Source organism: Hyperoodon ampullatus (genome assembly GCF_949752795.1).
Source record: "Hyperoodon ampullatus genome assembly, chromosome: 14".
Classification (NCBI taxonomy): Eukaryota; Metazoa; Chordata; class Mammalia; order Artiodactyla; family Ziphiidae; genus Hyperoodon; species Hyperoodon ampullatus.
In genome coordinates this window covers 28,949,505-28,976,287 of record NC_136927.1, presented here as the reverse complement: position 1 = coordinate 28,976,287, position 26,783 = coordinate 28,949,505, and the positions used below count along the sequence as shown (strand labels likewise).

The following is a 26,783-nucleotide window of genomic DNA, read 5'->3' as shown; positions in this document are numbered from 1 at the left end:
TTTGTGAGCTTTCAGTTTTATTAGAAACATCACAAGAACAGTCAAGAAGCTGTGTCTGCAGACACGATGGGTTCTGTTACTGGTTCCACAAAGACCTTCCAGAGCTCCTGCAGCAAACAGAGAGAGGGGGAGATTCCGAGATGTGCAAACGAGACTTCACAATTTCATAAAGGGACGTAATCAGCAAAAGAGAAGCCCCAAACAAGACGTGAAAAACAGGCAGCATGAAAGCTACTGCGAGAGCAGGGAGCCTCCCCTGGTGCTTTTGTTGCTCTGGGCTGTTCCGTGGAGGCGGAGCTGGATGCTGAGTCCTGGCACTGATCTGAGAGGCAGGAGGCTGCCACACTGTCAAAGGGACCAGAACGGCCACAAGTCGCACACCTTCTCCATTCTGGGAGCCGTGCAGCACGGCTGCTGGGTTTTGTGAGGATCTGATTTCTTGGCTGCGTGATGCTCCTCTTAATGCTGGCAGGTGGAGAAGGTACAAAACACGCCAAGTTCTTAGTGGGAGCCTGGCACCCTCACGAGCAGGAGGGGCCTGGGAAGCTCAGAGGCCACGGAGCGACGAAGGGAAGGCCCTCCTCGTACATGGAACCGCACACACGAACGAACGCAATGCCGCGCTTGCTGGCTGAAGGGACCGGAGGGCGAGCTGAGCAGGCCCCTCCTCCTAAGAGCCAGGCCGGGTCTCCAAAGACCCAGACAAAGGGCAGCCGCAGACAAGAGGCCAAGAGAACGAAAGGCCTTGGGACTTATACAAATCCAGCTCCTACAAAGTTTAAGGGATTTTAAAGGGTCTTCTGACTTTCCAGATTTCCCCCTAGTGCTGGTTTTAAAACTGTAATAGGAAGTGATTAACCCCAGCCCTGCCCTTTCCTGGCTGGGACTCACCTTGTCGCTCACTGAGACAGCCCGCACCTAGAGCATGTCATCGGGGTTACTGCTCAGAGACCTATGTGATGGGACTCCACTTGCCCTGTCAGACGGGCCATCGGCCATCAGGCAAGCCCGCCTAGGCCACGAGGCCACACACTTTCACAGTGAAGACATGGCCGTCAGCACTGGGGCTCCTGCATCAAGATCTTCAGCCCAGTCAAGAGCAACCCACACGCAACGCCCCCCACCCCCCCGGCTCCCGCTTCCCCTGGAGTCTGCACTGCCTGCGGAGAGAGGAAGTGCTCTAAGGCCAGGTGACCGTTGGCCAGGCCGGCCCTCCTGGACCTGGAGAGAGCCCAGCGTCGGGGTCAGCGGGGAGAGCGCGGGCCGGGCTGGACCTGGAGGCTGGCTCACGGCCTCCTCCAGCTGACAGCCTCACGCCAGAGCAAGCTGCCCTTGGGCGGGCGGGCGGGCGGGCACACCTACCAGCTGCTGGATGCGCTCGTAGACCAAGAGCTGCGGGAAGGAGACGTCCACCGGCTCCACCGCGAAGTGCAGGCGCCCACCGGTCAGCCCCTCCAGTCGCCGCAGGCATGAGCGGAAGTGGTCGTAGGCCTCGCATGTTACGTCCAGGTGCCGCAGCGTGAAGTTCAGCCTGCGCACAAGCCGCGACACACACACTGCCTGTCACCACCAGAGGCTCTGAGGCTCCCTCCCGTCACGGCGCTGGATTTTAACTGAGCGCCTCCCGCGTGCTGGACGCCAGTGCGCGGCCTTCCGGCATCTGCAGGAGAGCCTGGGAGGTGGGGCCAGCTACGGCCTCCGCTCAGGCGGGGAATGGGGCTCAGAGAGGGGGAGGCACGTGCCCAAGATCACACCCGAGTGATGGGGTCCACACGTTGCCACCGGTCACGTGGACCCTGAAGGGGGTCCTGGACGTCATCGGTGTAAACAACGCTGCAACAGATGTGTCCATCTGGACGGCTCTGTGCACGGCTGGGATCGCTTCCTCAGGGCCGGTTCCAGATGCTGAACTGCTGGGTCAATCAGTGTGTTCGCATGTGTAAAATAGGTAGCTAGTGGGAAGCCGCTGTATAGCACAGGGAGCTCAGCACAGTGCTCTGTGATGACCTAGATGGGTGGGATGGAGGGGTGGGAGGGAGGGGATATATGTATACATAGAGCTGATTCACTTTGCTGTACAGCAGAAACTAATGCAACGTTGTAAAGCAATTATACTCCAAAAAAAAAAAAAATCAGTGTGTTTGGTTTTATGGCTTTTGCTATATACTCTAAATTGCCTTCAGAAAAGCTGTGGGCTATCACAAGAATTAGAGGAAAATGTGTGCAGGGGGCCCAGCACCGAGTCTATCACAACACGGTCACTCCATCAACAAGAGCCCTAACGTTTCAGGACATCCGGGCGGAAACGCCCTGGAGGGGCTCTGACTGAGTCAGGGTGAGGGCAGAGGCCCGGGGTGCAGAGTGGACATGTGTCTGGGCTCTGACGCACTCACTGCCCAGCCACGGCCTGGATGGGTCCCTGACGCCTCAGCCCTCCTCGCGTCGGCTGTGCGATGGGGGTGGCAGTGCCTGCACACGGGGTTGGTGAGCGGATTAAGCGAGGCCCCGTGTGTGAAGGACCCGCAGGCCCGGCCACAGCAGGTGCTGGATAAGCAAGTGACGAGGAAGACACCAGTGAGGACGCATCTGGAAGGCGAGAGTCTGGCCCCGCAAGGAGCTCACCTCTTCTCCACAGAGAGGATGGCGGTGGAGGCGTTCTTCAACTTGTGAGCCAGTCGGGACAGTGTTTTAAACAGAGCATCAGTCAGGTCATCGTCGTAAAACACTGTGGGGAAGAAAACAGGCAAATATCAAGAGAAAATGATTCCTCAGCGGGCCCCATGGACGGAATCTTTGATAAACATGAACAGCCACAGCGCTCAGAATGAAAGCGGCATGGAGCCGTGGTGGGAGCCGGCTCGTGGCGACGTGCGGTGACACCGGCTGGGCCGCGGAGGCGCCCTCACCTTCGGCCGCGAGCAGGATGGTGGTGTGGCTGTACAGGTCGGAGATGTCCTCCTCCGACCAGCTGAAGGGGACCTCGGGATCTGTGAAAGGGGAAGGACACCTTGGGCTCAGCCCTTTGTCTGCGGGCCACCAGCCCTCACCGAGACAGACTGAAAGAAGCTTCAGGAGAAGAAATAAGGTCGGGTAAGCTCGGTGCAGTGGGTGCCACCAGGCAGCCCTGAATCCCAGCGCCTCCACCACCCACGTGGAAAACTTCAGGGCAGGAGGTGCCCTTTCTGCCAGGGCGGCTACCTTATCCATGGGGGCCTGACCTGCTGACTCGGCCAGTAGCCTGTGCAGAAAACGATCTACACCTCCGTCCATGGCATTCCTGCCCCCGTGGACTTGCTGTGTGACCCCAAGAAAGGTTCTTTACCTCTCTGGGCTGCAGTGTTTCCACTAGAATGGGCGTAACAATGCTTCCCTCACAGGACTGTCGGGAAGACCAAAGGACCTCAAGTGTGCTAGGTGCTTGCTAGGTGACAGGCACTCAACAAGCAATGATTTTCCTCACCTGACATGTGACAGGGAAAAGAAAAGTTCTTGTACAAAGAAAGAGCAAAGGTGCAGGTGTGAAACAGTCTGCATAAGAAATTTAGAAATCTCCCCCACCCAGCAGCCCCTGAACCCCTGGGGCCGACTCCCTGCTGCAGGCAGAGGACGGGTGCTAAGCGGGAAGCTGCTTCCTGGCAGGCAAATGGTCTAGGCCCTGGAGTCCCAGACTTGGGTTCACACCCTGACCTGCCAGGTACCTGTGACCCTGGGCAGGCACTGAACCTCTCTGAGCATCAGTCTTCCCTGGAATTAGGGACTATAGGACCGACTGGACAGTGAGACTGTGAGTCTGAATGACAGAACGAGTGTAGGGTGCCTGGCATGCAGAACCAAGAATGGCAGCTGTCACTCATCAGCCAACGGAGCTAGGACTCTGCTGGGCGGTCAAGGCCACAGGGCTGACGGCCTGAGGGCAGCACAAGGAACCACTGAATCAGCTGGGACACGAGAGAGGAGGCCACGCACCTGTGCAGAGATCGTCTTTCAGCCAGTCCAGTTCCTTGACCTTAATCACACCGCCTGCAAAACAAACACAAGCGGAACTCCCCAAACTCTGAACACAGTTAGGAAAGGAGATAAAACTTGCCACTACACACCAAGATCCATCCATCCCACATTTTTTGAGTGCTAAGCATCAGGCTTGGTGTCAGCCCAGGGAGCAGAGATTCATGAGGTACGTCCCTGCCCAAGGAGACCGGCAGGGAGCAGACACTGATATGAAAAGGACGTGCCAGGTGCATGGGAGGAGAGGGCTCTCGTGTCAATGGGTGTCAGGGAAGGCTTTGAGGAAAAGGCACTTCACACCGCTCCTTCCTTCCAGGCCTGCTGACAGGCTGCTGTGCCCTGGGCATTCAACAAACATGACACAGGGGATCAGACAGGGCCCTGACCTCACGGAGCGTGTGGTCTAGTGGGGCGGCAGATGCCAATCAACTAGTCCCACAAATGTCAAAATACCATGGTTCAAGGTGTAAGCAGAGTCTGTAAGGGGACTGTGATCTTGCCTGGAGGTCTGAGCATGATTAGGAACAGACGGGAGGAAGAGGGAGAGGAAACAGGCAGGAGGAGAGAGCAGAGCAAAGGCCCCAAGGGGACAGAACCTCCAGCAAGGCCAGGATGGCTAGAGCGGAGGGAGCCGCTGTGGGGAAGGGGCTGCCGACGGGCGAGGGCCAGGCCCTACGGGGTCCGGACAAGCCAAGGAGTTGGGTCTCTACTCCGAGAGCAATGAGAAACCTCTGAAGGCTCTGAAGCCCGTGGGGCCAGATGACCCGGTCGGAGCCCAGAAGAGCGCCCCAGATCGCTCAGAGCAGGAGGCCTGGCCGGGCAGCTCCTCCGTCACGGCAGCTTACTCCTGCGGCGGGGCAGGAATCTGATGGTCAGGCCGACAGGGCGGGGGCGCTCTGGGCAGAGTGAAGAGCATGTGAAGTGAGCCCATGGCTCGCTGGATGCAGGGCTAGACAGCGGGGCTGCCAGGACAGGAGACAGGAAAAGCCGGCCAGGGCCAGACCAGGAGGTGTGGAGCCAGAGGAAGAGCTTGGACTTCACCCCGGGAGGATGCTCAGCGGGGAGTGAAGGGGTCAGGCTGCACCTTAGAAAGGTCACTCTGGATGCTTGGGCAGGTCAGAGAGGAGCTGGGGAGACCAGGTAGGGCCCTGCGACCTGCAGGGAGGAGAGATCTGAGGCAGGACGTGGCTGTGGGCGTGGGAAGAGATGAGGCGAGGACAGAGCCGTCAAGCATCTGCAGTGATGCGAAGCCGAGACGCCCGCTCCCTCCACCCACTGGGGTGTCCAGGGACGCAGGGAGAACCCCGCCTCCCAGTCGTGGTTCTGGCTGTCTGTCTCACCTGTAAAACAGGGAAACCTCCCTCCCGGGCGGGGACCTGCTGGGCCTCACCTCCAGTGGCAGTCAGGTGGCTGTTAAGGGCAATGTTTCGCTGGCACATGGCCAAGAGATCTGCACCGACATCTGCAAAAACAGAAGGGCCAAGCCATAAGGTGCCAGTCGTGACGACACTTTTATCTCTGTGCTTCTGCCTGGAGAGAGCTGGTACCAACAGCACGGCTGCAGAAACGTGCAAAATTGAAAGTTTCTCCTGTGTGTTTTACACTAAAATGAATTATGTTCACCTTAAGGCTCTAATGATCTCTGCCTTAAATCAGAGAACACTGCCCTGGTGGGGACAGACTCTGCATTCCAGGGAAGGGTGAGAACTCCCAGCATCTTTAGAGCACATGACACATGCACACACGTCCCGAATCCACCCTCCATATTTCTCATGACCCTGAGCTGGTGTCATCGCCCCATCAGAGGCGAAGCGACTCAGACAGTCACGTGGCTGGGCAGAGCCAGGGCTGGGATTTGAACCCAGGTGTCTCTGACTCCAACAAGCCTCGCTCTTTGACACCCCAGAAAACTGACCGGAGCCAGGAGGGCGTTTGGATGTGATCGGTGGAGACAGAGCGCATTCAGGCAGGCTGGAGGCAGGCACCCTGGTGGCCGTCATGTCTCCTGAGCCACCTGCTGCTCTGATGAGATGGGGGTTCCTGTCACTTGAGCAGACCTGAGTTGTAGCACGGTGTATCCTTGACGACAGTGGGGGCAGTGCTTTGCCAAAATTAACTTCCCATTAGGAGAGCGTGCATGTGGAGGGCACAGGGGGTCTTGTGAATGGCATTCGCCCGCCCACTGCAGACTTCCCGGGACTGGACCGTTTCCACCCCAGGGACCATGCAGAGCTGGTGTGTGTGTGTGTGGGGGCTCTGCTCACCGAAGGGCCGCACCTGTCTCTTTTCCTGGGCCACTGGGTAAAGAGAATACTGATGTATGTGCCTGACAACACAGGACTGGGTCAGCAGTTTTTAAGCCTTTATGGTACTTTTTGTCAAAATAGATCTTGTGTGGGATTCTAACACGCCAAGCGCATAGGAAAGGAGCAGCGATGGCTGAGCAGGGGTGGGAGACCCAGAGCCCTGGGGCTGCCCCCGCCCTCCGCCCCTTGGCCAGCCCCCGAAGGAGCCCACAGAACCCTGCTCCACAGAAAACAGCCTGAGCCCCCCACATGATGAGAGGCACCATGCTGTGAGCCAGCGGCCATGTATGTGACCTTTGCCCAGCCACCTGACCTCAGCCTTACCCCGCCCACTTGGATGGAGGGGATGGTGACAGGCTCCCCGGCGACTGCCCAGGGTCACTGTGAGGTAAGGCGCTGATGCTCATGAAAAGGCTCTACTAACTGACAGGATGCAAGCTCTCTTCCTCTCCAGTAAACCTCTCTCAAGGGTCAGATAACTTGATTAGATGCTGTTGTCAGGTGCTAGGCACGAGCACAGCCCTGGGGTGTTGCTTTACGGCTTGACTCTTGAGAAGTTCACTGGGGATTTACACTGAATTGTCAAGGAGGAGTAAACAGGGTGGCTTCCGCAGGGTATCTGAAAAGTACTCCTGACTCCCAGGCCACCCCTAGCTTCCCCTTTCCTAGCTCAGAAGCAAAAGACGTGCACCACGAAAATGTCAACTAGGAATCGACGAAATGCAAAGCACGTCAGCAGCACCACTTCCTGCCTAGCAGATATCGAAGATTTAAAACATAATGACACTAACAATAATTACTTGATAAGATACTATTGTACTTTCTTATAAACTGGTATACTCTCCCTAAAAAAGCATGTCGGCAAATCTGGAGTGTAACTGACAGTACTGCACTGTGTCAATTTGCTGGTGTGATCCCCAAACTATGGTATAGAAGATGTTACCACTGGGGGAGCTGGGTGAAGGGTACATGGCACTTTCTATACTATTTTGGCAACTTCTATGTGAACCTAATATTATTTCAAAATAAAAAATTTAAAAAGCAATCATTTGACCTTAAGTATCAAAAGCTTAAGAAAGTTCCCACCCACTTCGAGGAATCTAGTTTAAGGATTATCAGACAATGATGCACAAAGGTATCTGTTGCAGTGCAATAGACAAATGCAAACAAAACAAAACACAACATATGAAAACAGCCAAAATGTCCAGTAATATAAAAATGGTTAAAAAAAAAAAGGGACAAAATATTACCTGGTCATTAAAAGTCATCTGTAAGTAATTTTTAATGACGGTGGAAAATACTTTTTCCCTTTTTTGACATTTTTGGCAGGATACAGCACTGAATATATACAGTTTGATTTCAGCTATTGTTTGGGAATAGGTACACACGAAGGAAAAGGAAAAAACTTGTAAAAAAATATACATACGAACGTTAAAAAATAGATTCTAAAGCTCCCTGAGTACAGTGACTTGATCTGTTTCATTCACTCCTGGGTCTCCCGCATCTAGAACTGTGTCTGGCATGTAGTGGGCATGCAATGAACTGCATATTGTTGAATTTATATGGGGAATGTAAAATTATGAGGAAATGTTATTTGCTGTTCTACAAATTTTCCACAGAGAGTAGGCAAGATTTCTATCATCAGAAAAAAAATAAGGAGCTTGTTTTTAAGCCGTATGAGAGGTATATTCCTCATGGTTTTCTGAGACGTTTACTCTTTTGAGGGGGTGTGAACAGAGGTACCAGCAGAACCACTGGTCCTGCACCCGCCGGTCCTGCTGGGTCATCCTCACGCTGCTGAGAAAACAACGAAGGGTGGAGAAAACCAGCGAAAGAGGAGGGCAAAGTCAAGAGCAGCCAAGGTCCAGTGTCCAGTTTCCCTCCTCACTTTCTATCTAGTCAGCACACGCTCTGTGAAGAGCCTACTCCCCCTCGGCCTGAGACGGCGGGGCGTTACCTGTACAGTAGACGGTCTGCGCCACGGTGGCCGCGAGGATGCTGGCCAGCCCAGTGCCCGCCCCGAGCTCCAGCACCGTGCGACCCTGGAAGAGGTCCCGCTGGGACAGGATGTAGTCCGCCAGGAGCAGAGAGCCCCGCCACACCTGGAGGGGAGAGGGACCAGGAACAAAGGTGGCCTGCGGCTCCCGAGAGACCCTTCAGGGCTGTGGGAAGCGGACGGGACCTACCCACCTGCTTGCCAACATCCTCCAGGGGGGTGGCCATGGTGTGCTCTGGACGGGATGGAAACCGAGAGAGAAAGGGCCACCGTGAAAACGGGGATGGACAGAACAGAGACAGATGGGGTGCGGGGGAGGCAGCAGAAACACAGGCCAGGCTACAGTCAGGAGGGGGCGCGTGAGCATCACTCTCATTCAGATCCCTGGGTCTCTCTGCCCGCAGCCCAGAGACTCGGGTCACAGGAGGATTTGGCCCAACTTAATCAAACACACATACCCCACACTCCACTTTTTTACGTTCAGTAACCGCATGTTACGATCATAATATATTTATGTTCTTTTGATCAACTGTATGGGAATAATAATCACAACTCATTCCAAAATATTTTCTTACACTCAGAACCACACTAGAAGTTAACAAAGTAAGTTTCAGATTATATCCTTGTTAGATGAAAAGTAAGTATGTTAGGGAGTATTCTCAAGCACAAAATACATTAGGACAAAATCTGGTGCTGGTTGCTGGGGGGAGGTGGAGAACAGAACTATGAGATCAAGGAGAAAAGGGAATGATGGAAAACGTTTTCCCTGTTAAATAAGAACCGGCTCTCGTGTCTTTAAGCAAGATGGTGACGGTCATCAAAACACCATGACATACGCACGGCAGGGAAGCTTCACAGGCTCCTCAGACTAGTTCACATCAAACCCCGGGCTCACCTCCAACCAGGAGCAGGGAGCGGGGGTGGGGTGGGGGGGAGGCGACAGCAAGGCTGAAGGGGTGTGTGTCTGTGTCTGTGTGAGTACGTGTGCACGTGCGTGAGAGAAGAGGCCGCCTGGCTTTCCAGCCCTGCTCCGGACCCTCAGTGTCAGCTCCCCCAATCCTGCCCATCCCTCTTCCCCAGTCTCTGCAGCCCCACGGCGTACTGTCCCCGGCCCACTGGCCCTTGGCTGGGGCTCGCGTCTCCCCTCCTCCCATCTTTCTTTTTCTCCTTCCAGTTTGCCTGGCTGAGCCAGGGGCACCCTCCCACGGGGACCTCGGTCGTCTATGCCTGGTTTTTTCTCCGAGGGGGCCCGTGGACTTAAGTTTTGCCTCCAGCTGCATTTAAGGTGTGCTCAGCTTCCCTCGAGTGAGAATATGGACTGAGCTCAGAAAGACCTGCGTGTGAGCCAGGCTCAGTCACACAGTCTGGCTGGTGGCGTGAGTCACTGAACTTCTCAGCACCAGAGCCACAGTTTGCTCCTTTACAAGATACAGAAATAACATCACCTCATTCCTGGGCTCAATGGCCTCTCTAACCAGGGTCAAGGGCAGGGAGCTCCTGCCCCAGGGGAAAGTCACACTTTATAATTAAACAATTCCAGTGGCGTCTTAAGAACATAAAAGCCCAGCCTGAGGAACACACGAGAATCTCCAGGGTTAGCAAATGGGGTTAGACAGACAGTCTTAGCATCTGAGCTGTACCCTGCCCCTACCAGGACTGTCTCTAGACCTGCAGGAACCCAGATTCTCCTCCTCAGCCCGCCTCCCTCCTCCACACTCAGATCAGTCCCCTGGAATGAAAGCTGACAGCAGCTCACGTTTTTTGAGCACCTACTATGCACCAAGCACTGTGTTAAGAACTCTACATGTGCCATCTCTCTCAGTTCCTCACAACCAGAGATTATACCCATTTTACTGACAAGAATACTGAACTCTGAGAGGTTAAAGGACTTGCCCAAGTCACAGGCCAATGGAAAAGACACGTGACTCGGGATCCGACAGCCCAGGTTCTAGCCCTGCCTCTTCTGAGTTCTCTTTGCGTCCCAGTTTATCCATAAAATGGGCAAAATGATCACAATTTACTCTGAACCTTGGGTCTGTGGATTCCTAGTAGGTTCGTGGATAAACTTTAGATTTTTGACAATCCCTGGAAGTAGTCTGGAAAACACCTTCTCCTCCCCCTAAGAGAATTTGATTTTAATCAGTTTCTCAAATGGGTCTATAACCTTAAAAAAAGGCTGGGCTTACGAATGGGAGGAACAGGGTGGCCAGGGGAGGGACACCTGCTTAGCACCTGCTCTGCACCAGGCCCTGCAGGAGCACTTACTGGGCAGTATTTATGAAATCACCACCAAAACCCAGGGAAGGCAGCTTCCCTGAGCCCCTTTCATAGGTCCAAAAACTTGAGGCTCTGGGTGGGCAGGATACTTGTCCGGGGTCCCCTGGCTTGTGAGGGGTGGAGGAGCTCTACAGGATCCTGAGACCAGGACCCCTTCCCCTGTGTCACATTTTACAGATGTGAGTATACAGCTGCGGATGGAATAATTAGGAGTTACTGCTTAAGCTCAGGTATTCAATGACCTTTCTATTCTCCTCCCTCAGGGCAGGTAGGGACCAAGTGACAGTGAGCCGAAAAGGAGGGTGAACTTCCAGGCGCTGTGAGATGGGGCTTCACAGGCAGGCGGAGCTGGTGGCACACTGACCCTACGCTGCCCTGTGGGACTTTGTTCTCAGCTTGTAGGATGGGAAATTCCCGGAACATTAAACATGTGCCCTGGAGGCCAAACAGCTCGCTGTGAAGTCTGCTGCTCCCCTCCTCAGGGAGGCCAGTTAAGTGACGGCTGAGGGAAAGGAGCAGTCATCGACCCCCAAGAATAAAACTTTCCGATGTTCTGATCACGTGACATGGGTAAGAAACATGGGCTGTGGTGTCAGACGGACCTGAGTGTGAGTCAAGGCTCTGCCACTGACTAGCTGTGTGATCTTGGGCAAGTTCCTCAACCTCTCTGAGCCTCAGTTCCCTCCTCTGTGAAATGGCAATACTCATCCCTGGAAAGGCCATGAGGACCAGAGGTAATCCACAGAAAACAGAGTAGGGCCCCCACCAGGGTGGTCTAGAACCAGCCTGCCTGGTACCCAGCAGGCACTCGGTAACCGTCTGCTGAACAGATGACCGCATGGCTATCAGAGCTGCTGTTCCGTCTGGGTTTCTGAGAGCGCCCAGTGGACCCCATGTGTGCAACCCAGGCCAGTGTTGTGGGAGGCCTTTACCTGGGACCTCAGGCACCATCCAGGACCCTGCATCTCAGTGAACAGACTCACATCAGAGCAGTGCTGGGGATGGCCAGAGCCCTGGCTGTGGAGATGGATCACGTGGACTCAGAACCTTCCTCCCTGCCCCCAAACGGCACGGCCTTGGGCTCGTCACTTCTCATTTGTAGCACCCCTCAGAGAGGCTGAGAAGACTGTGAGGTGAAGAAGGTGAACATCAAAGCACAACAGGTGCCTCATTGTCGCTGGCTTCCTTCCTGCCCTGGCTGCTCTCCACTCCTGGCATTTCCAGAGATCAAAATCCCCGAGTCACCAAAGCCCTCTGCCTGCCCCTACGCCCGGGCATGGATGCTCTGGGCCCTGCCTGAGTGCCTGCTGAAACCTCCTTCCGCCCCGCCTCTCCTGCCACTGCATCCCTGCCTCCTCCCACCCCCACACCCCCCGCTTCTAGCTCCCAGCTCCCAGCCCATCTGATGGGCCCACACACTCCTCCAGGTTAACTCTGGATCTCCCTCCCCCTCCCTCCCCCTCTGCCCCGCTCTAGCTCCAGAATCTGCCATGGCTCCCTGCTGCGGGCTCCTGCGGGCCAAATCTTCCACAAACAACCCCGACCCACACCCAGGCATGCTACGTAGGATCAGAGTACTGATGCAGGAGGCAGCAGCAGTGAAGCTTCCAGAGCAGGGGACGGCCAAGCTGGGACTTGTACAATCAGGAATGTGTTAGGGAGAGAGCCCTCTGGGAAGGAGGCAGAAGCAGAGGTGCGCAGGGAGAAAGCGCACGGAGGCTGAGTGGTGAGGCTGGTGTGAGTTCAGGCTGGAGAGGAGGGCGGAGCCACCTCACACAGGGGCCCCGGAGCTATGCTGAGCTGAGCGTGTGGACTGTGTCCCGAGGGCAATGGGGAGCCACTGAAGAGTCTGGAGCAGGAGGGTGACTCGACAGCACTGTGGCAAGCTCTCCTGCTGTCAGCAGCACTACTGGCTCCCAGTGTCTGGACGCCGGTTCTGCTAACCTGTCCTGCCCTGAGATGCCTGGACGGGCCCGTGCTCAGCAGCCTTGTGCCCCGACTGATGCTGTGGCGCCGCCTGGCGGCGGGTGAGCAGCCCTTTATTTACCTATTTTGATGACATCGTAGGGGCCACTCTCTCGTGCTTCGTCTCCCAGGACGTCATCTTCCTCCTGCGTTAGAATCATGGGATGTACCTTGTCTCTCGGAGGCCCCGAGGGCTTGGAGGGAGAGGCAGCCCGTGGTCTTCTCACAACGTCCAAATCCCCATCCTCGTCCAGCTGAGCTGCCACGCCCTCCTGGCTGGTGGCATCAACCCCAGCCTGGAGGGAGACTCCCTCACTGCTGCAGCCGCTTCTGGCGGGAGGAGTCACCTCTGCGTGATGGGCTCTGTGATTGCCACCCTCAGCCCCTGAGTCTGTCTGAGAGGCTTGGTTCCACAGAAGCTTGAACTGGGACAGGAAGACTGAAAGGCAAGACAAAACACAAAAGCAGAATATTTCCAAACCGTCTCCTTTTCTATTTCCCTTCCTCAATTTCCACCTGGCAAGAGTTTTAAAGGCCAGCCAGGTGAAAAAAAAAAAAAGGACAAGGACCTACTGTATAGCACAGGGAACTATATTCAATATCCGGTAAATAAACCATAATGGAAAAGAAAAAAAAAAGGCCAGGTGGAAATATCATAAAACCAGCAGAAAAGGTCTGTCTGATTTGGCTGTGACGCTGCAGCCTCCAGAGCAGCCCTGCTGATGAGCACCTGCACTGCAGGCACTCGGCTCACAAGATCGCATTTACTCCTTACAGTGGCTGTGAAAGTGGCAGTGTCACTCTATTTTATTTATTTTTTATTTAAACATTTTTTTGGCTGCGCCACACGGCTTACAGGATTTTGGTTCCCGACCAGGGATGGGACCCACGCCCCCTGTAGTGGAAGTGCGGTGTCTTAACCACCAGACCACTAGGGAAGTCCCAGTGTCGCTCTGTTTTACAGATGTGGAGGCTGAGGCTCAGAGGTTACGTGAGCCGACCAAGGTCACACAGCTGTGGGTGTGGCTGAGGCAGGATTCAAACCCAGTCCACTCAACCCCTGCGCTTCTGCCCTCCTCACCGCACTGTTCAGCCTTAAGGTTGGAAGTGAGCACAAGGATACTGTGTCCCTCACCACCTGGTGGCCAGAAAGTCACTGGGACAGGCTTTGGTAAGAGTATGGGTGCCAGGAGAGTTGGGCTGGAGGCAGGGGGTGTCCTGGGCCAGAGTCCTCCACGTCCCCCGACTGTCTGACCCTGGGGCGACTCACTTATCTGTTCTGAGCCTCAGTTTCCTGAATCCAGGAATCCAAACTGGGACACGAGGGAAAGGGGAGTTATGAACTGCACCAGAACAACAAGCAAATACAACAGAGTGATCGGAGCTGGGGAGGGTGGCCAGGGAGGGGAGAACGTTCTAGGCAGAGCGAAAAGCAAGAGCAAAGGTGCTCAGAGAGGAAGGTACATGCAGTGTGTGAGGGGCGGAAAGGAGCAGAAAGTGGCCGCTGAGCAGCGAGGGCGGGAGAGAGAAGTGTGGACACACGGGCAGGGGCTGGGTGGGGCTGGGTCTCGCAGGCCAAGGTGAGGGCTCTGATTTCCTTCTAAGAGCAAGGGAAGCCCCTGGAGGGTCTAAATCAGGGCAGTGGTGTGATTTGCAATTTTCAAAGGACCCCCTGGGCTGCTGGGGAGAGGAGTGAGGGAGTGTGTGCAGGAGAAAGACCAGGGAGCCCTGGTGGGAGGAGTCAGCCGGGGGTAGGGGCAGTGTGCTGGGGGAGTCCCCGGTCCCCGACTCCCCCACTGGCCCGTGGGCTCCCCCAGGGCAGAGCTCGACTCATTCCCTCTGCGTTCCCGGCATCGCGTCCAGGTCTGGCACAGAGCAGGTGCTCGGGAGAGCACAGGGGTTTGCTCAGTGAAACAAGGGCACTTAAGAAGTGGTGTGAGGATAAGCTAAACAATCCAGTCTTCCCAATCTTTCCTGTGAGAAAGCAGGAAACACAATGGGCTCCCTGGGATGCGGGGACCTTACCGGGCTGCCCCACGCCACTCAGCCGCACCATGAGGTGTCTCTGGTTTGGGGTGTGGAGGTGGACGTCTGACAGCACGGTGTCGCTTTTGAAGGTGATCTCGTCCATGGCCTGGGCTCCCCATTAACCATGGGACGGCAGCACCTGAGAGGCGAGAGCAAGTCCTCAGGACAGCAGGTCCCAGAGGGGAACAGTGTAAACGACCCCAGCCAGGTGGCAGAGAGCTCCCTTTTCAATCCTCTCTTAATTCTTCCTGAAGGAGAAAGTCTCAGAGCCTTGACAAGGGAACAGAATCCAGCTAGAACTGTTATTTTGTTTTGCACTGTGTTCATTTTCATAGTAATCGTTTATTTATGGCAAGAGATCTACATTTCCATTTATACTGATAAAGTTTTCCTTCCCTTTTTTATTTTTTCCAATTTTTTTATTACGAAAATTTTCAAATAGCAAGTTGAGGGCATAGCATAATAAACAGCCATATACCCACTGCTTAGATTCAATGATCATTAATGCTTTTTCACATGATCAATCAATCCATCTCTCTAGGTTTTTTCTCCCCTGAACTGAGCACCGTCTAGACGTCACACCACTTAACCCCTAAATAATTCTTCAGCATCTGTCTCCTAAGAACATGCTCCTACATAACCATAAGATCATTAGCAGACCTAAAACAATTAACGATTCCCTTATACCATTTAAAACCCAGTTCATGATCAATTTTCTCCATTTGGCACCCAAACGTCTTTTGCAGCTAGTTTTTCCTAAACCAGTATTCAATCACAATTTATGCTTTGCATTTAGAAATTGTTTTCCCTATAACCTTTTTCTTCTAGAAGTTGGCCCCAGCTGCCCATATACCATTTGTTTTTACCTTCTTTTTAAATTAAAAAAAAAAAAAAGAAGTGAGTGGATTTAAGGGAAAAGCAACTAAGGGAATCACTGTACAGGTGATATACAGATGTGGAAAAATTATGAAGGCGACACAGCAATAACTAAAATTTGGAAAACCATGCTGGAGGCAAGGTGGTCAAAAACAGGAAGGCTTTCCCTCCATCCAAATGTTCCACCTCATCAAAAAGCATTAAAAAACAGGAAGGCTTTCCCTCCATCCAAATGTTCCACCTCATCAAAAAGCATTAAACAGCAGCAGCCGCGTGCAGACAGAGCCTTGAGCTGTGATGCCGGGCGGAGCAGGTATAAACCCAGTCTCCTACCTCCTTGCTACATGAACTTGAGAAAATTACTCCACCTCTCTGGAGCCGTTTCTTCAGCTACATTCTCACCTTGCAGGGTTGGCAGTAGGTGGGGGGATGGGGGGAGATATGTGGGGGAAGGGTGTTAAGTGCTGAGCAGAGCCCTTGGTCCGCAGCAATTGTTAATAAATCCTTGGTTTCAGATGCTTGACCCAAACCTGCCCACAATCCCTGACCTCCTACAGGAACCGTTCCTACTTGGGTAGGTGTGTGCACTACGTGTGTGCCCCACGCATGTCATGAGACCTCTCGGGCCTCCATTTCTTCAACGGAAAATGGGATCGTCATAACCCAGGCTGTCCACAATCTGAGTCCACATACTGGAGTGCCTACATTTAAGTACTTTCCACGGGGAAGCAAAAGTTGTACTAACACAAACATTTTTATAAAAGAGTCGCCCCTTGCTGGCTGGCTTTCCTATCTAACACTATAAGCCAGCACAAAGCAAGTGGCTTGTGAAGTGAGCCTGTGAATCTGGCAAATGGATGCAGGATTTCATGGTGTCAATGAAAGCAATGGAGAAGAAATGCTCGACCCTCAGGCAAAAGTCCTCAACCAATGAGGACTGGAAAAATTAGGATGGATGCAGGAAGAGGATCCAGTATAAATACAGCTTAGACCTACCATGACCAATCGTTTTAAAGACAGATCTGGCTCTCCCGTGACTGAAAGAGGTTCTGGGGGAAAATATTGCAACCACATACCAAATTTTCTTAAATACAGAGAAAAGCCAAACCCGTATTCTTAATTTCTAGTTGAAATTTCAATTTTAAAATCCAACCTGCACAGGTCTCCCAGGAAACGCACTCTACAATGGAGTACTAGGTTAAGTGGAATCCCTTTAAGGGGCTTTTCCTAGAACCAGATCTCTGGGAATGCAGAAGCACTTTGTACCTGTCTCAGCGTCTGTGTGAGGATTAAATGAGACAATGATCACTTTCAGGGTTCAGGACATAGTAAGTGCTCAATAAATGACAATAGGAAATATTATCATTATAGTGTTGGTAAGAATAATTATTAACTGATGTGCTGGAAGATGTAATAAGGCAATAGTTTCTCTATTTAGGAATAGCTGACTCACAGTCTCTGTCTGCGAATGCTGGGGCTGGATGGGCTTCAGTCCCCTCTTCTCACTGGGAGGAGGGAAAGGACACCCCGACTGCAGATGGGACCTCTGCTTCCTCCTTTGGGCAGCTGACAAGTGTCCTTGGCTCCTCTAAGGCTGTGGGGGCCAGACGCAGACGCTGTCATCTGAACCCTGTCAGCAGTGCCCACTGAAAGCAGTTTGCTGGGATCTGGAGGTTGAAATGCCTCCCCGCCTCCGAGGCTTTCTCTCTGCCAGGTGCCACAAGGTCATCAACAATCAGGAAGTAGGCGCGATTGTGGAACCGAGGCCCGGGTCTGTGGGGCAAAGACTTGGCCCTGGCCGCGGCGTGGAGCCGTAGTCAGGGGGCTCCAGGGTCCTCGGCCCTCGGGGCTCTTCGTTCTCTCTGTCTTGCCGCCTCCCTTAACTCCAGCTGGCGAGCTAAGCACTGCCCTCTGAAACTGCAGTCACAGCTCGGGCATCACCCTCCCTTCCTAATCCAAAACCGAGGGGGCTGCGTGGACCCCGAACGGAAACCCAGAGGAAGGCATGGACTCCGTCTCCCAACACCCTAGCTTAGAAGGAGAAACTGAGGCTGAGTGGGGACTTAGGCTTCAGGCCCGTGGGAGCCCGCACTTCAAGGCCAGGCTCGGTGCCAGGAGGCTCCCTGCACCCTTCCGCGTGCCGCCGCCACGCCCACGGGCTTACCCACCGCCGGCCGCTGCCTGAAGTCCCAACCAAAACCCTCAACTCGGTGCGCAGGCGGCCACCATTGCAGGCAGACTGCGCAGGCGCGGCCCCACCCCCTGCGCGTGCGTCCCTCCTCGTCTCCCGTGACCACGCCTACCTACCGAATCGCGCATGCGTGCCAGTCTCGCTGGCAGACTGGTGCAGCCCTGAGGTGAGTTTTGCGCCTGCCCAGGTTTGCTCTCACCTGCCCTGGTTTAATGGGGTGCCCGGCCTGGGTGGGACGGGTCTGCGAGAGGGGGGCCGTTAGGTCGCCCCAGGTCACCCAGCTAAGTGGCAAGGCTTGGATTCGAACCCAGGTAATAGGGCTCTAGAGCCTGTGCTGTTAACCAGTATACTAGCTATATACTAATTATCGTTATCCCTGCTCTTAGTACTCATTAATATAATAGCTGGTACTCGTTTCATTCATTCATCCACTCGTCAAGTCTCCAACACCAGGCGAATGAAGAACCTCAGGTTTATTAGCGTCTAACAGGAAATGAAATCTGATACAACTGTTGCACTTCAAGTAAGCTTCCAAGCACATAGGACCACAGATGTAAAATGTGCACACATTTACATGCACATACGGAGGGTCAACATCAGTTTCGTGGATAAACATGAGGGGGTGGTTAATAGGGTGAGCAAGCAACATAAATAAGTGTTTTTAAAGGAAACAGATTGTTTCCTGAACTCCCCAGGACAGTACAGGGAGAGCCGGCTGAGCGTCTTGGGACCCCTTTCTAGTCTTGGTTGCGTTGTTCCCAGGGGGTGTCTGGGTGCTAGGAGGGCACCGAGGAAGGTGGTGTAGACACCTCTGGGTTTTTTGTCTAAAAGCTTGTGAGAATAAAGCAGGCAGAGCCATCTTTTAAAAACAAAAGTCAGATTACATCCCTCCTCTGTTCAAACCCTTGGAGGCCCCCACCTTGGACAGAAGGAAGTCAGTATTCTCACAGTCATCCCCTCCCCATCTCATACCCGACTCTGCTCCCTCCTATTCACCCGGGAGGCTTCTCTCCAGGACACCCACCTGCCTTGTTCCATTCCCTCACCTCCTTCTGGCCTGTGCTCAGGCATCATCCTCTTCTCAGTGAGATCTTCCCAGACCATCCTATTTAAAATAACCGTTTCTCGGGGAATTCCCTGGTGGTCTAGTGGTTTGGACTCTGCGCTTCCACTGCTGGGGGCCCAGGTTTGATCCCTGGTCAGGGAACGAAGATCCCGCAATCCCCACGCCCTGGCCAAAAAAAAAAAAAAAAAAAAAAAAAAAAAAAGCCACCTGTCCCCACCCAGGCACTCCCTGGTGCATAGGAGCTGCTCACAAAGTTCAATTTGTCGAATGAAAGAAGAAAGAGGAATGTGTGCTCACAGGGTGTGCAGAGAGGGTGGACAAAAGCAGACGTGATGTCACTGCCCATCTTTGGGCTGCCCGGATGTGTTAGGGAGCTGGACAGAGAGCTGCTGGGGGTCTGGGCAGTTCTCACTGAGATGTTGAGGTAATTCACGTCATCCCAGGCTTCCTGTCATCCTCAGCGTCAAGTTCAAACTCTCCACTTGGACCCTGTTAACCTTTCCTCCCTGAGGCACGGGCAGTATCCATTCTCCTCTCCTCCTATAGTTGTATAATATTTTTGCTGGGCACATGCCTCCCTCAAATTAAAGACTATTTTCCAGCCTCCCTTGCAATAGCAAGGACATGGGGTTAAAATAAAGGGATTAAGCCAATGGGATGTAAAGGGAAGTGTTACGGAGCAGTTTCTGGGACCCTCCCTTAAGCAGGAAACTGGGGAGTCCTTGGTTCCTGATACTTTGTCCCTTCCATCATTCGTGAGGCCCAAAACTGATGTGCTATGAGGGCTCTACACTAAGTTATGGCAGAGTGGCAAACCTACTTGGAGGTCACCTCCTCCAGGAAGCCTTCCCTGATTCCCCCTCCTCCAGCTCACGACTATGAGTCTCTGGGCCCTCCCAGTCCTCTCTACTGTCTCCATCAGAGCACCTGTGACTCCCCAACCAGGTTGTGAGTGCCTTGGAGGCAGGAGCAGCTGCTGGTTCCCCTCAGCAATTTATGCTGGATTTCTCTGTATCCACAAAGGAAAAGAGAATAATGCTTGTAAAGCAGTTAGCATCATCCTTGGCATGCTGTGAGCACTCAAGAAATGACAAGAGCACCTATAAACTATTACAGTTGACCCTTGAACAACATGGGTTTGAATTGCACATCATGGGTCAATTTATAGGAGGAGTTTTTTCACTAAATAGGTACTGTGGTACTATACAATCTGCAGTTTGTTGAATCTGCAGGCTGTAAAGTTATATTTGGATTTTCTTTTTTTTTCTTTTTCAAATTATTTTCCCATTTAGGTTATTATAGAATATTAAGCAGAGTTCCCTGTGCTATACAGTTGGTCCTATATTTGGATTTTCAATTCTGCAGAGGGTCAGTGGCCCTAACCCCTGCGTTGTTCACAGGTCAACTATATTATTGCTTATACTAGTTCATTCAGGTGGTAAACGCCCCAGATGTCGGAGGGGGCGGGCAGGTGGAGACCCTCTGGTCAACAGGTCCAGCTGAATCCATCGTTCACCATTCGGCCAGGTCCTGCAAACGTGAATGATGGAACTGTATTAAGGTTCTTATGGCTGCTGTAACAAATTACCACAAGTTTGGTGGCTTAAAACAAAATGAATTTATTTTCTCACAGTCCTGGAGGCCAGAAGTTCAAAATTAAGGTGTCATCAGGGCTGGGTTCTCTCCAGAGGCTCTCAGGAAGGATCCTTCTGTATTAGCTTGAGCTGCTGTAACAAACTATCATAGATTGAGGGGCTTAAACAACTGAAATTTATTTTCTCACAGTTCTGGAGGCTGGAAGTCTGAGATCAATGTGCCAGCATGGCCAGGTTGTGGTGAGGGGATTGCCCCTTGGGTTGCAGACAGCCACCTTCTCACTGTGTCCTCACACGGCCTCTTCTCTGAGTACATGAATAGAGAGGGAGCAGGCTCTCTAGTGTCTCTTATAAGGACACTAATCCTATCAGATCAGGGCCCCATCCTTATGACCTCATTTAACCTTAATGACTTTCTTAGAGCCCCCATCTCCAAATACAGCCACACTAGGGGTTAGGGCTTCCATATATGAATTCGGGGGGACACATGCAGTCTGTAATACCTTTCTTGCCTTTCTCCTAGCTTCTGGTGACTCCCAGTGACCCCTGACTTGTAGATGAATTATTCCAGTGACACATTTCCTTCCATCTTCATATGGCCATCTTCCCTCTGTGTCTGTGTCCAAATCGCCTCCTCTTCTAAGGACACCAGTCATTGGATTAGGGCCCACCTAAACCAGTATGACCTCATCTTCACTTATTTACCCTGCAAAGACCCTATTTCTAAATAAGGTCACATTCACAGGTTTGGGACTTGAACACATCTTTTGGGGGAACATAATTTGACCCATAATAGAAAATATCTTAGAAGGGATGCTCCAGACCTAGTTTTTCAGCCCCCAGCTGTGTGAGTCACCTCAGCTATGGGGGTCCTCCTGGCTGAGACTCCCAGACATCGTAGTGCAGAGACAAGCCAGCCCCGCTGTGCTCCATCCGAATTCCTGACCCACAGAATCCATAAACATAACAAAAGTGTTATTATGGTCTATGCCGCTAAATTGGGGGGTAGTTTGCGACACAGCAGTAGATGCTCAGAATGAGGGGGAAGGAAAGCTGCCCTTCTTCGCAAAGCTTTGCAGATTAGGGGGAGAGGGTCCCCCGCGTTCCTGAGTCTCCCCCGCGTTCCTGAGTCTCGGTTACATACACAACCACCCCTGAGGCTCAGACAGGTGAGGTGCTTTGCTCAAAATGCCAGCTGCTGAGTGGCAGAGCTGGGATGCAGACTCAGGTCTCTGAAATGTCCCAGCGTTGGATGGGGCCTTAGAGTGAGAAGCCGTTTCTAGCATCCCAGGCACGTCTTTTTCTTTGAGAGTCTCCCCCGAGGCTTGGCGATGCAAAGGTTACTGCGCTACTCCCATATGCCGGAGTGTACATCACCCCCACTGCCTGGGCTAATGACAAATCATGTATGCAACAGAGGAAAGCGGATGGTCTGCCAGATGTGTGATAAGAAACCAGCTTGCAGGAAATTGCTATCAGGTGATCATTATTAGCCCGGGTATTCAGAGCAGCCCCGTTTCCAAAGGTCTTGCGTTTACTAAATGCTTGATGCGTTTTCCCAATCGGCCCTGGAAGATTTTGTCCTCCTGGAGAGAAAGCTCTTCCCCTGGATCTGCTGAGAGCAGGTGATTATAGTTCTACACCTCCCCCACCCCCGCATCTCACCAGCCTCTAACAGCAGCTGCTACAAATGCACAGTGATTGCCTCTCTGGTTCCTGGTACTGTGTAGAGAGAAACCAAGCTGACCGTCGAGTGCGATGGAGCTGGGTTCAAATCCCAGCTCAGCCACTCAATAATCATAGTCACTCATTTGATGCGTGATTGTGGAGAGCTTTTCACATGCTACGTACTCGGGCAAGTTACTTTACTTCTTTGAAACTTACTTTTCTAATTTCTCGAGTACTGATAATAATACCTACCTTGAAGCGTTGTTGTGAAAATGAGTGAAATAGAACGTGGAAAGTTCCAGGCACGACTTTCCTGCACTTCTTGAGCTGATCTGAGCGTATCTCTTCATCTTAAAGAACGCACCAATTTCACTAATTTTACCAAGTCGTATTGTTAGATTTTAAAAAAAACAGTTAAGCCAGGTCACCTTTAAGGGACCTGGAAGGAAGTGTTTGGCCTTGGTGACGGTGTCACGACGTGGTTCGAGATTCTCCCCGGGGTTGCCGTCATGGCCGCATGCTTGTTCATCCCGGGAATGGCCACTGCACGCATCCACAGGTTCACTAACAGGGGCAAGGAAAAAAGGGTTGCCCATTATTCATATCTGTGGAACTTGGTGGAAAGAGATAGGCGCATCTCTGGAGTTGATCGTTACTATGTGCCAAAGGGTTTGGAGAACTCTGATTAAGGAAGCATTTTCCTGATTGATGAAAAATAACTCAGTTATGCTCATCTACCACTGCTAGAAGTTTATGCAGTGTATTGTGTAGCATGCAGTGTATTTTGTACTCTGTAATCAAAATAAAACAAAAAAGTAAAATTAAAAAAATAAATAATTGTAAAAGCCAGTTACATAAATCAGGAGCTTGGGATGAACACACACACAACTATATGTAAGACAGATAACCAACAAGGACCTACTGTACAGCACAGGGAACTCTACTCAATATTCTGTGATAACCTATATGAGAAAAGAATCTAAAAAAGAATGAATATATGTATATGTATAACTGAATCACTTGGCTGTACACCTGAAACGAACACAACATTGTAAATCAACTGTACTCCAGTAAAATTAAAATAAAAAAATTTAAAAAGCCAGTTACAATGCCATACATACGGTATAATATTAGTTAAGTAACAGAAAACACTCAAAAAATTACATGTTTTCTCAGGATATGTGCATATTATGTAAATACACAGAAAAAATCTGGAAAGATGCCTTCTTAGGATAGGGGCTGCTTTAAGAGGGAGAAACCAAGACTGGCCCCATTTTGCAGATCAGCAAACTGAGGCTCAGAGATGTGAAGTCACTTGCCTGCAGTAACTCAGTTCCTAGGGGACTGGCCCAGGTGGGTCTGACTCTGAAAAGTGGTTCAGAAAAGTAAAGTGGCTCTTCTAAAATGTGCTTCCAGCTTTCTGGAGTCAGACAGCCTCGATGCCAATCTTAGCCCTGCCTCCTACCCCCTGTCTCAGGTCAGGTTCTCCCAGAAGCAGACCCAGAGATGGGAATTCACATGCAAGTGATTTTTCAAGGGTTTCCAGGAGAAACTGGAAAGGGAGTGAGGGAAGTAGGACAGGGAAGGCGAGAAGGCCAGCATGAGAGAGGGCTCAGGTGGAAATCCAGCTTCAGCCTGATCCCACGGGGAGCTCTGGAGCATAAGTTATACTACAGCCTTTCCCCTTCCTTGAGACAAGTGTAGGAGTTTCCTTGGGCTGTTGTAAGAAACCAGCACAAACTGGGTGGCTTAGAACAACAGAATTGTGTAGTCTCACAGTTCCAGAGCCTAGAAGTCCAATGTCAAGGCGTTGGCAGGGCCAGGCTCCCTCTGAACGCTCTTGGGAAAGATCTGTTACAGGCTTCTCTTCCAGTTGGCAACCCTGGACGTTCCTTGCCTTGTAGACGCATCGCTCCAATCCCTGCCTCCATCTTTGCATGCTCTTCTCTTCTGTGTCTGTGTCTTCTCTTCTTATGAGGACCCTTAGATTTAGGCCCCTAACAGGTAATCCAAGATGATCTTCTGATGACAGACTCACTCGTCTAATGTCTGATCCATTCTGTACACTTTCCCAGACCTTTTGACCTTGCACAGCCCTGTGCCTGTTCTGATGGCTTGGTTGGAAGCCCCTGAAACCAGCAATGGCTAAAATATACTAAAAAATATGACAGTGTACAGGGGGACTCTCACACCAAAAGGATGGAAAAGCTGGGAAAGCCAGACCTTGAGAGGGACAGGGTCCAGAGAGCTCAGGAAATTTAGGACGAAAGCAAAGGGTCCTTCTTCAAGGCGTTACCTTAGAAATGGCGTAACCCTACGCCCCAAGCACTTTCCTTGATCACGGTCTCTATTCACGAGGCATATTCTGGAAAGAAGAGCATCTGATTGGTCTACCTTGGCCTGAGTGGGCGGGGCACGTTGATTGACAACACCGCTAAGACTGCACAATGCAGGGGATGGTTCCCCTAAGAAAAATCAGGGTACCATTGCCTGAAGAAGGAAAAGGGGTGCTGGGGAGCCTCAAACCCCAGGTGTCCACCGTAGAGTCCCTTCTGATTCCTGGTGTGCCAGCTGTACCAGGCTGCTGGTGATTTTGCAAGGACAATGCTCTCCCTGCGAGTCTTTGCACCCAGAACGCCCTCCCTTGTGACTTGGCCGTTGATTAGTTCCTACACATCTTTCAGGCTCTCCATCCTTTGGAGTCTTCTCCATCTCCTTGCCAGGCTGAATCAAGGGAACTTTGTGTTCCCGCAGGGCGCCCTGGGCTTACTTCTATCAGCTCCTAGAGGTGGTGGCGCTGTGGTTTCCTTCTCGCCTCTCCAGCCCCTATCCAGCTTCCGGCCCTGGTGCCAGCTCAATAAATAGCGATTTTTGGTCTGATTTTGGATATTCTTCCTGTTCTGTGGGGGAATTTTAGCTGCAGGAGAAAAGGGCAGCTTTTGTGCAAAAAAACAAAAATTTCGATTTCTTCTCTCCCAGTTGGGGAAATGTGTTGCTGTCAGAGCAGCGCTGAGCTCTGTGGAGGAGAGAGCAAGATAGCTTAGGGGTGTGGTTCAGGGAATGTGTGCTGGCAGGAAGGCAAACAAGAGGTGCTTCATGTTCTCTGGGATAAAGCTGGAATGCTGGGGGAGGGGCACACAAGGGCTGAGGGACCTGGAATGGGATACAGGAAGCAATAGCCATCTCCAGGGGAGGCAGTGCCACGTGCGCACAAAGGCCTAGGCTTTGGAGTCTTGGATTCAAGTCCTCTTTTGTTAATGAGCTATGTGAATTTGGGCAACTTATCAATGTCTCAAAGCCTCAGTTTCTTTCATCTATAAAATGGGGATAATAGTGCCCACCTGACAGAGTTGTTTTAGGGTTTAAAGGGAACAGCCCAGCTTGGTCCCTGGTTTATAGTATTTGCTCAATAAACACACATGCTTCTCTTTAGTTCCTGAACAGTTCTCATAGAACCATGGTCCCAGGCCAAATCCAGCCTGGCTTTTGTGAGTAAAGTTTATTAGCAAACAGCCAGGCCAACTCATCTACAATTGTTTATGGCCTCTTTCATGCTACAACGGTAGAGCTGAATAGTTGTGTCAGAGATCATATGGCCAGGAATACCTTAACTATTTACTATTCTGGCACCATACAGGGTTAGTTGGTAACCTTTTGTGTATATATAAGATATATATCTTATATACAGAGTCTCTTTCTTTCTAGACTGTCACTGTGTCACTGTAGACTAGGAGACCCAAACTCAAATGATTCCAGGGGTCTCACCAGTCATGCCAATATGCAGTTTGCTAATGTAAACATTTTTGTGGATGAATAAGCTATCTTCCATTTTTCTTGAAACACAAGTTCTTCTACATCTTTTTCGTTGTGTGTTTGTTTTCCATGTTTGATTGAGACAGGGCACTGAGAAATTTATTCATTCAGTAAGTGTTTATCAAGTGCATGGTATGTGCCAGGCAGTCTTCTGTAAGCTGAGAATAAAGCAGTGAACAACAGAGACACCCACCTGGTCCTGCCCTCACAGAACTTCTGTTCTAGTGGGAGGGAGAGAAAATGTGTCAATTAACTTGCAATATTGGTGGGTGTTAATTGCCCTTATGAAAGGCAAGGCATGGCAGCAGGATGGAGAGAGAGGTGGGGGCTATACTGAATCGGGTGGCCAGGAAAAGCCATGCAGAATGGGAGGCTGAATGGATTATCTCTCTCCTTGAGCACAGACAAAAGTTTTTGTATTCAAAGAATCAACACTGGGAAAGAGGAATGACAAAAGCTCCCTTGGGGCTGGATAGAAAATGGGAGCATCCAGAGACCTGGTCTTTGTTCCTCCCAGAGTTTGGAGTTCACACTCAAGAGAGGGGGCACATAATAATAATGTTACCAAATGCAAGTAGTTCGTGTTCCTGATGCACAGTGAGGCCAAACAAACCCAAACGCAGGAGTTTGGAGTAGAGAAAGGTTTATTGCAGGGACATGCAAGGAGACGGGTGGCTCGTGCCCCCAAACCCCCAAACTCCCGGAAGAGTTTCAGCAAAGCATTTTTAAAGGCAAGGTAAGGGAGGGGTGTGGTTAGTTGTTGCAAATTTCTTGGTGCCGGAATCCTTTGTTCTTGCAGCTGTCCATGTAGGTCAGGTCACGACGATGTTCCTGTAAACCTCCAACAAGACAAATGTTATTCTCTGTTCTGCAATTTTTTATCTCCATGTGAATGGAAAAGAGCCTTGAGAATGGGCTATCCTGTCTATTTCAGGCTATAGGCAACATTCTTAACTGGAAGCAAAAGCAATAGAATACAAAGGTTCAAGTAAAAGAA

At 51.7% G+C, this 26,783-nt stretch overlaps 2 protein-coding genes across 3 annotated transcripts; one reads left to right on the top strand and one right to left on the bottom strand.

Annotated features, from left to right (window-relative positions):
* METTL22 (methyltransferase 22, Kin17 lysine) lies at positions 1–17,656 on the bottom strand. 2 transcript variants are annotated; one of them, XM_079719894.1, is made up of 11 exons: positions 17,618–17,656; positions 14,575–14,716; positions 12,632–12,988; positions 8,502–8,542; positions 8,269–8,413; positions 5,396–5,467; positions 3,967–4,020; positions 2,907–2,987; positions 2,623–2,725; positions 1,363–1,531; positions 1–107 (listed from the first exon to the last, which is right to left on the bottom strand). In XM_079719894.1, the coding sequence occupies exons 2-11, from the start codon at positions 14,678–14,680 to the stop codon at positions 42–44; spliced, it is 1,194 nt and encodes a 397-aa protein (XP_079576020.1). In that variant the 5' UTR covers positions 14,681–14,716; positions 17,618–17,656; the 3' UTR covers positions 1–41. The 2 variants fall into 2 exon arrangements, with proteins under 2 accessions (XP_079576020.1, XP_079576019.1); XM_079719893.1 differs by lacking the exons at positions 12,632–12,988; positions 14,575–14,716; positions 17,618–17,656 and having other exon boundaries at positions 11–465; positions 8,502–8,538.
* LOC307063028 (NADH dehydrogenase [ubiquinone] 1 alpha subcomplex subunit 1-like) lies at positions 14,702–22,662 on the top strand (the record flags this gene model as incomplete). The annotated part of the gene is made up of 2 exons (XM_079718993.1): positions 14,702–14,785; positions 22,420–22,662. 2 exons carry the CDS (start codon positions 14,702–14,704, stop codon positions 22,660–22,662), a joined length of 327 nt encoding a protein of 108 aa, XP_079575119.1.
* Positions 22,663–26,783: the final 4,121 nt, after the last annotated feature.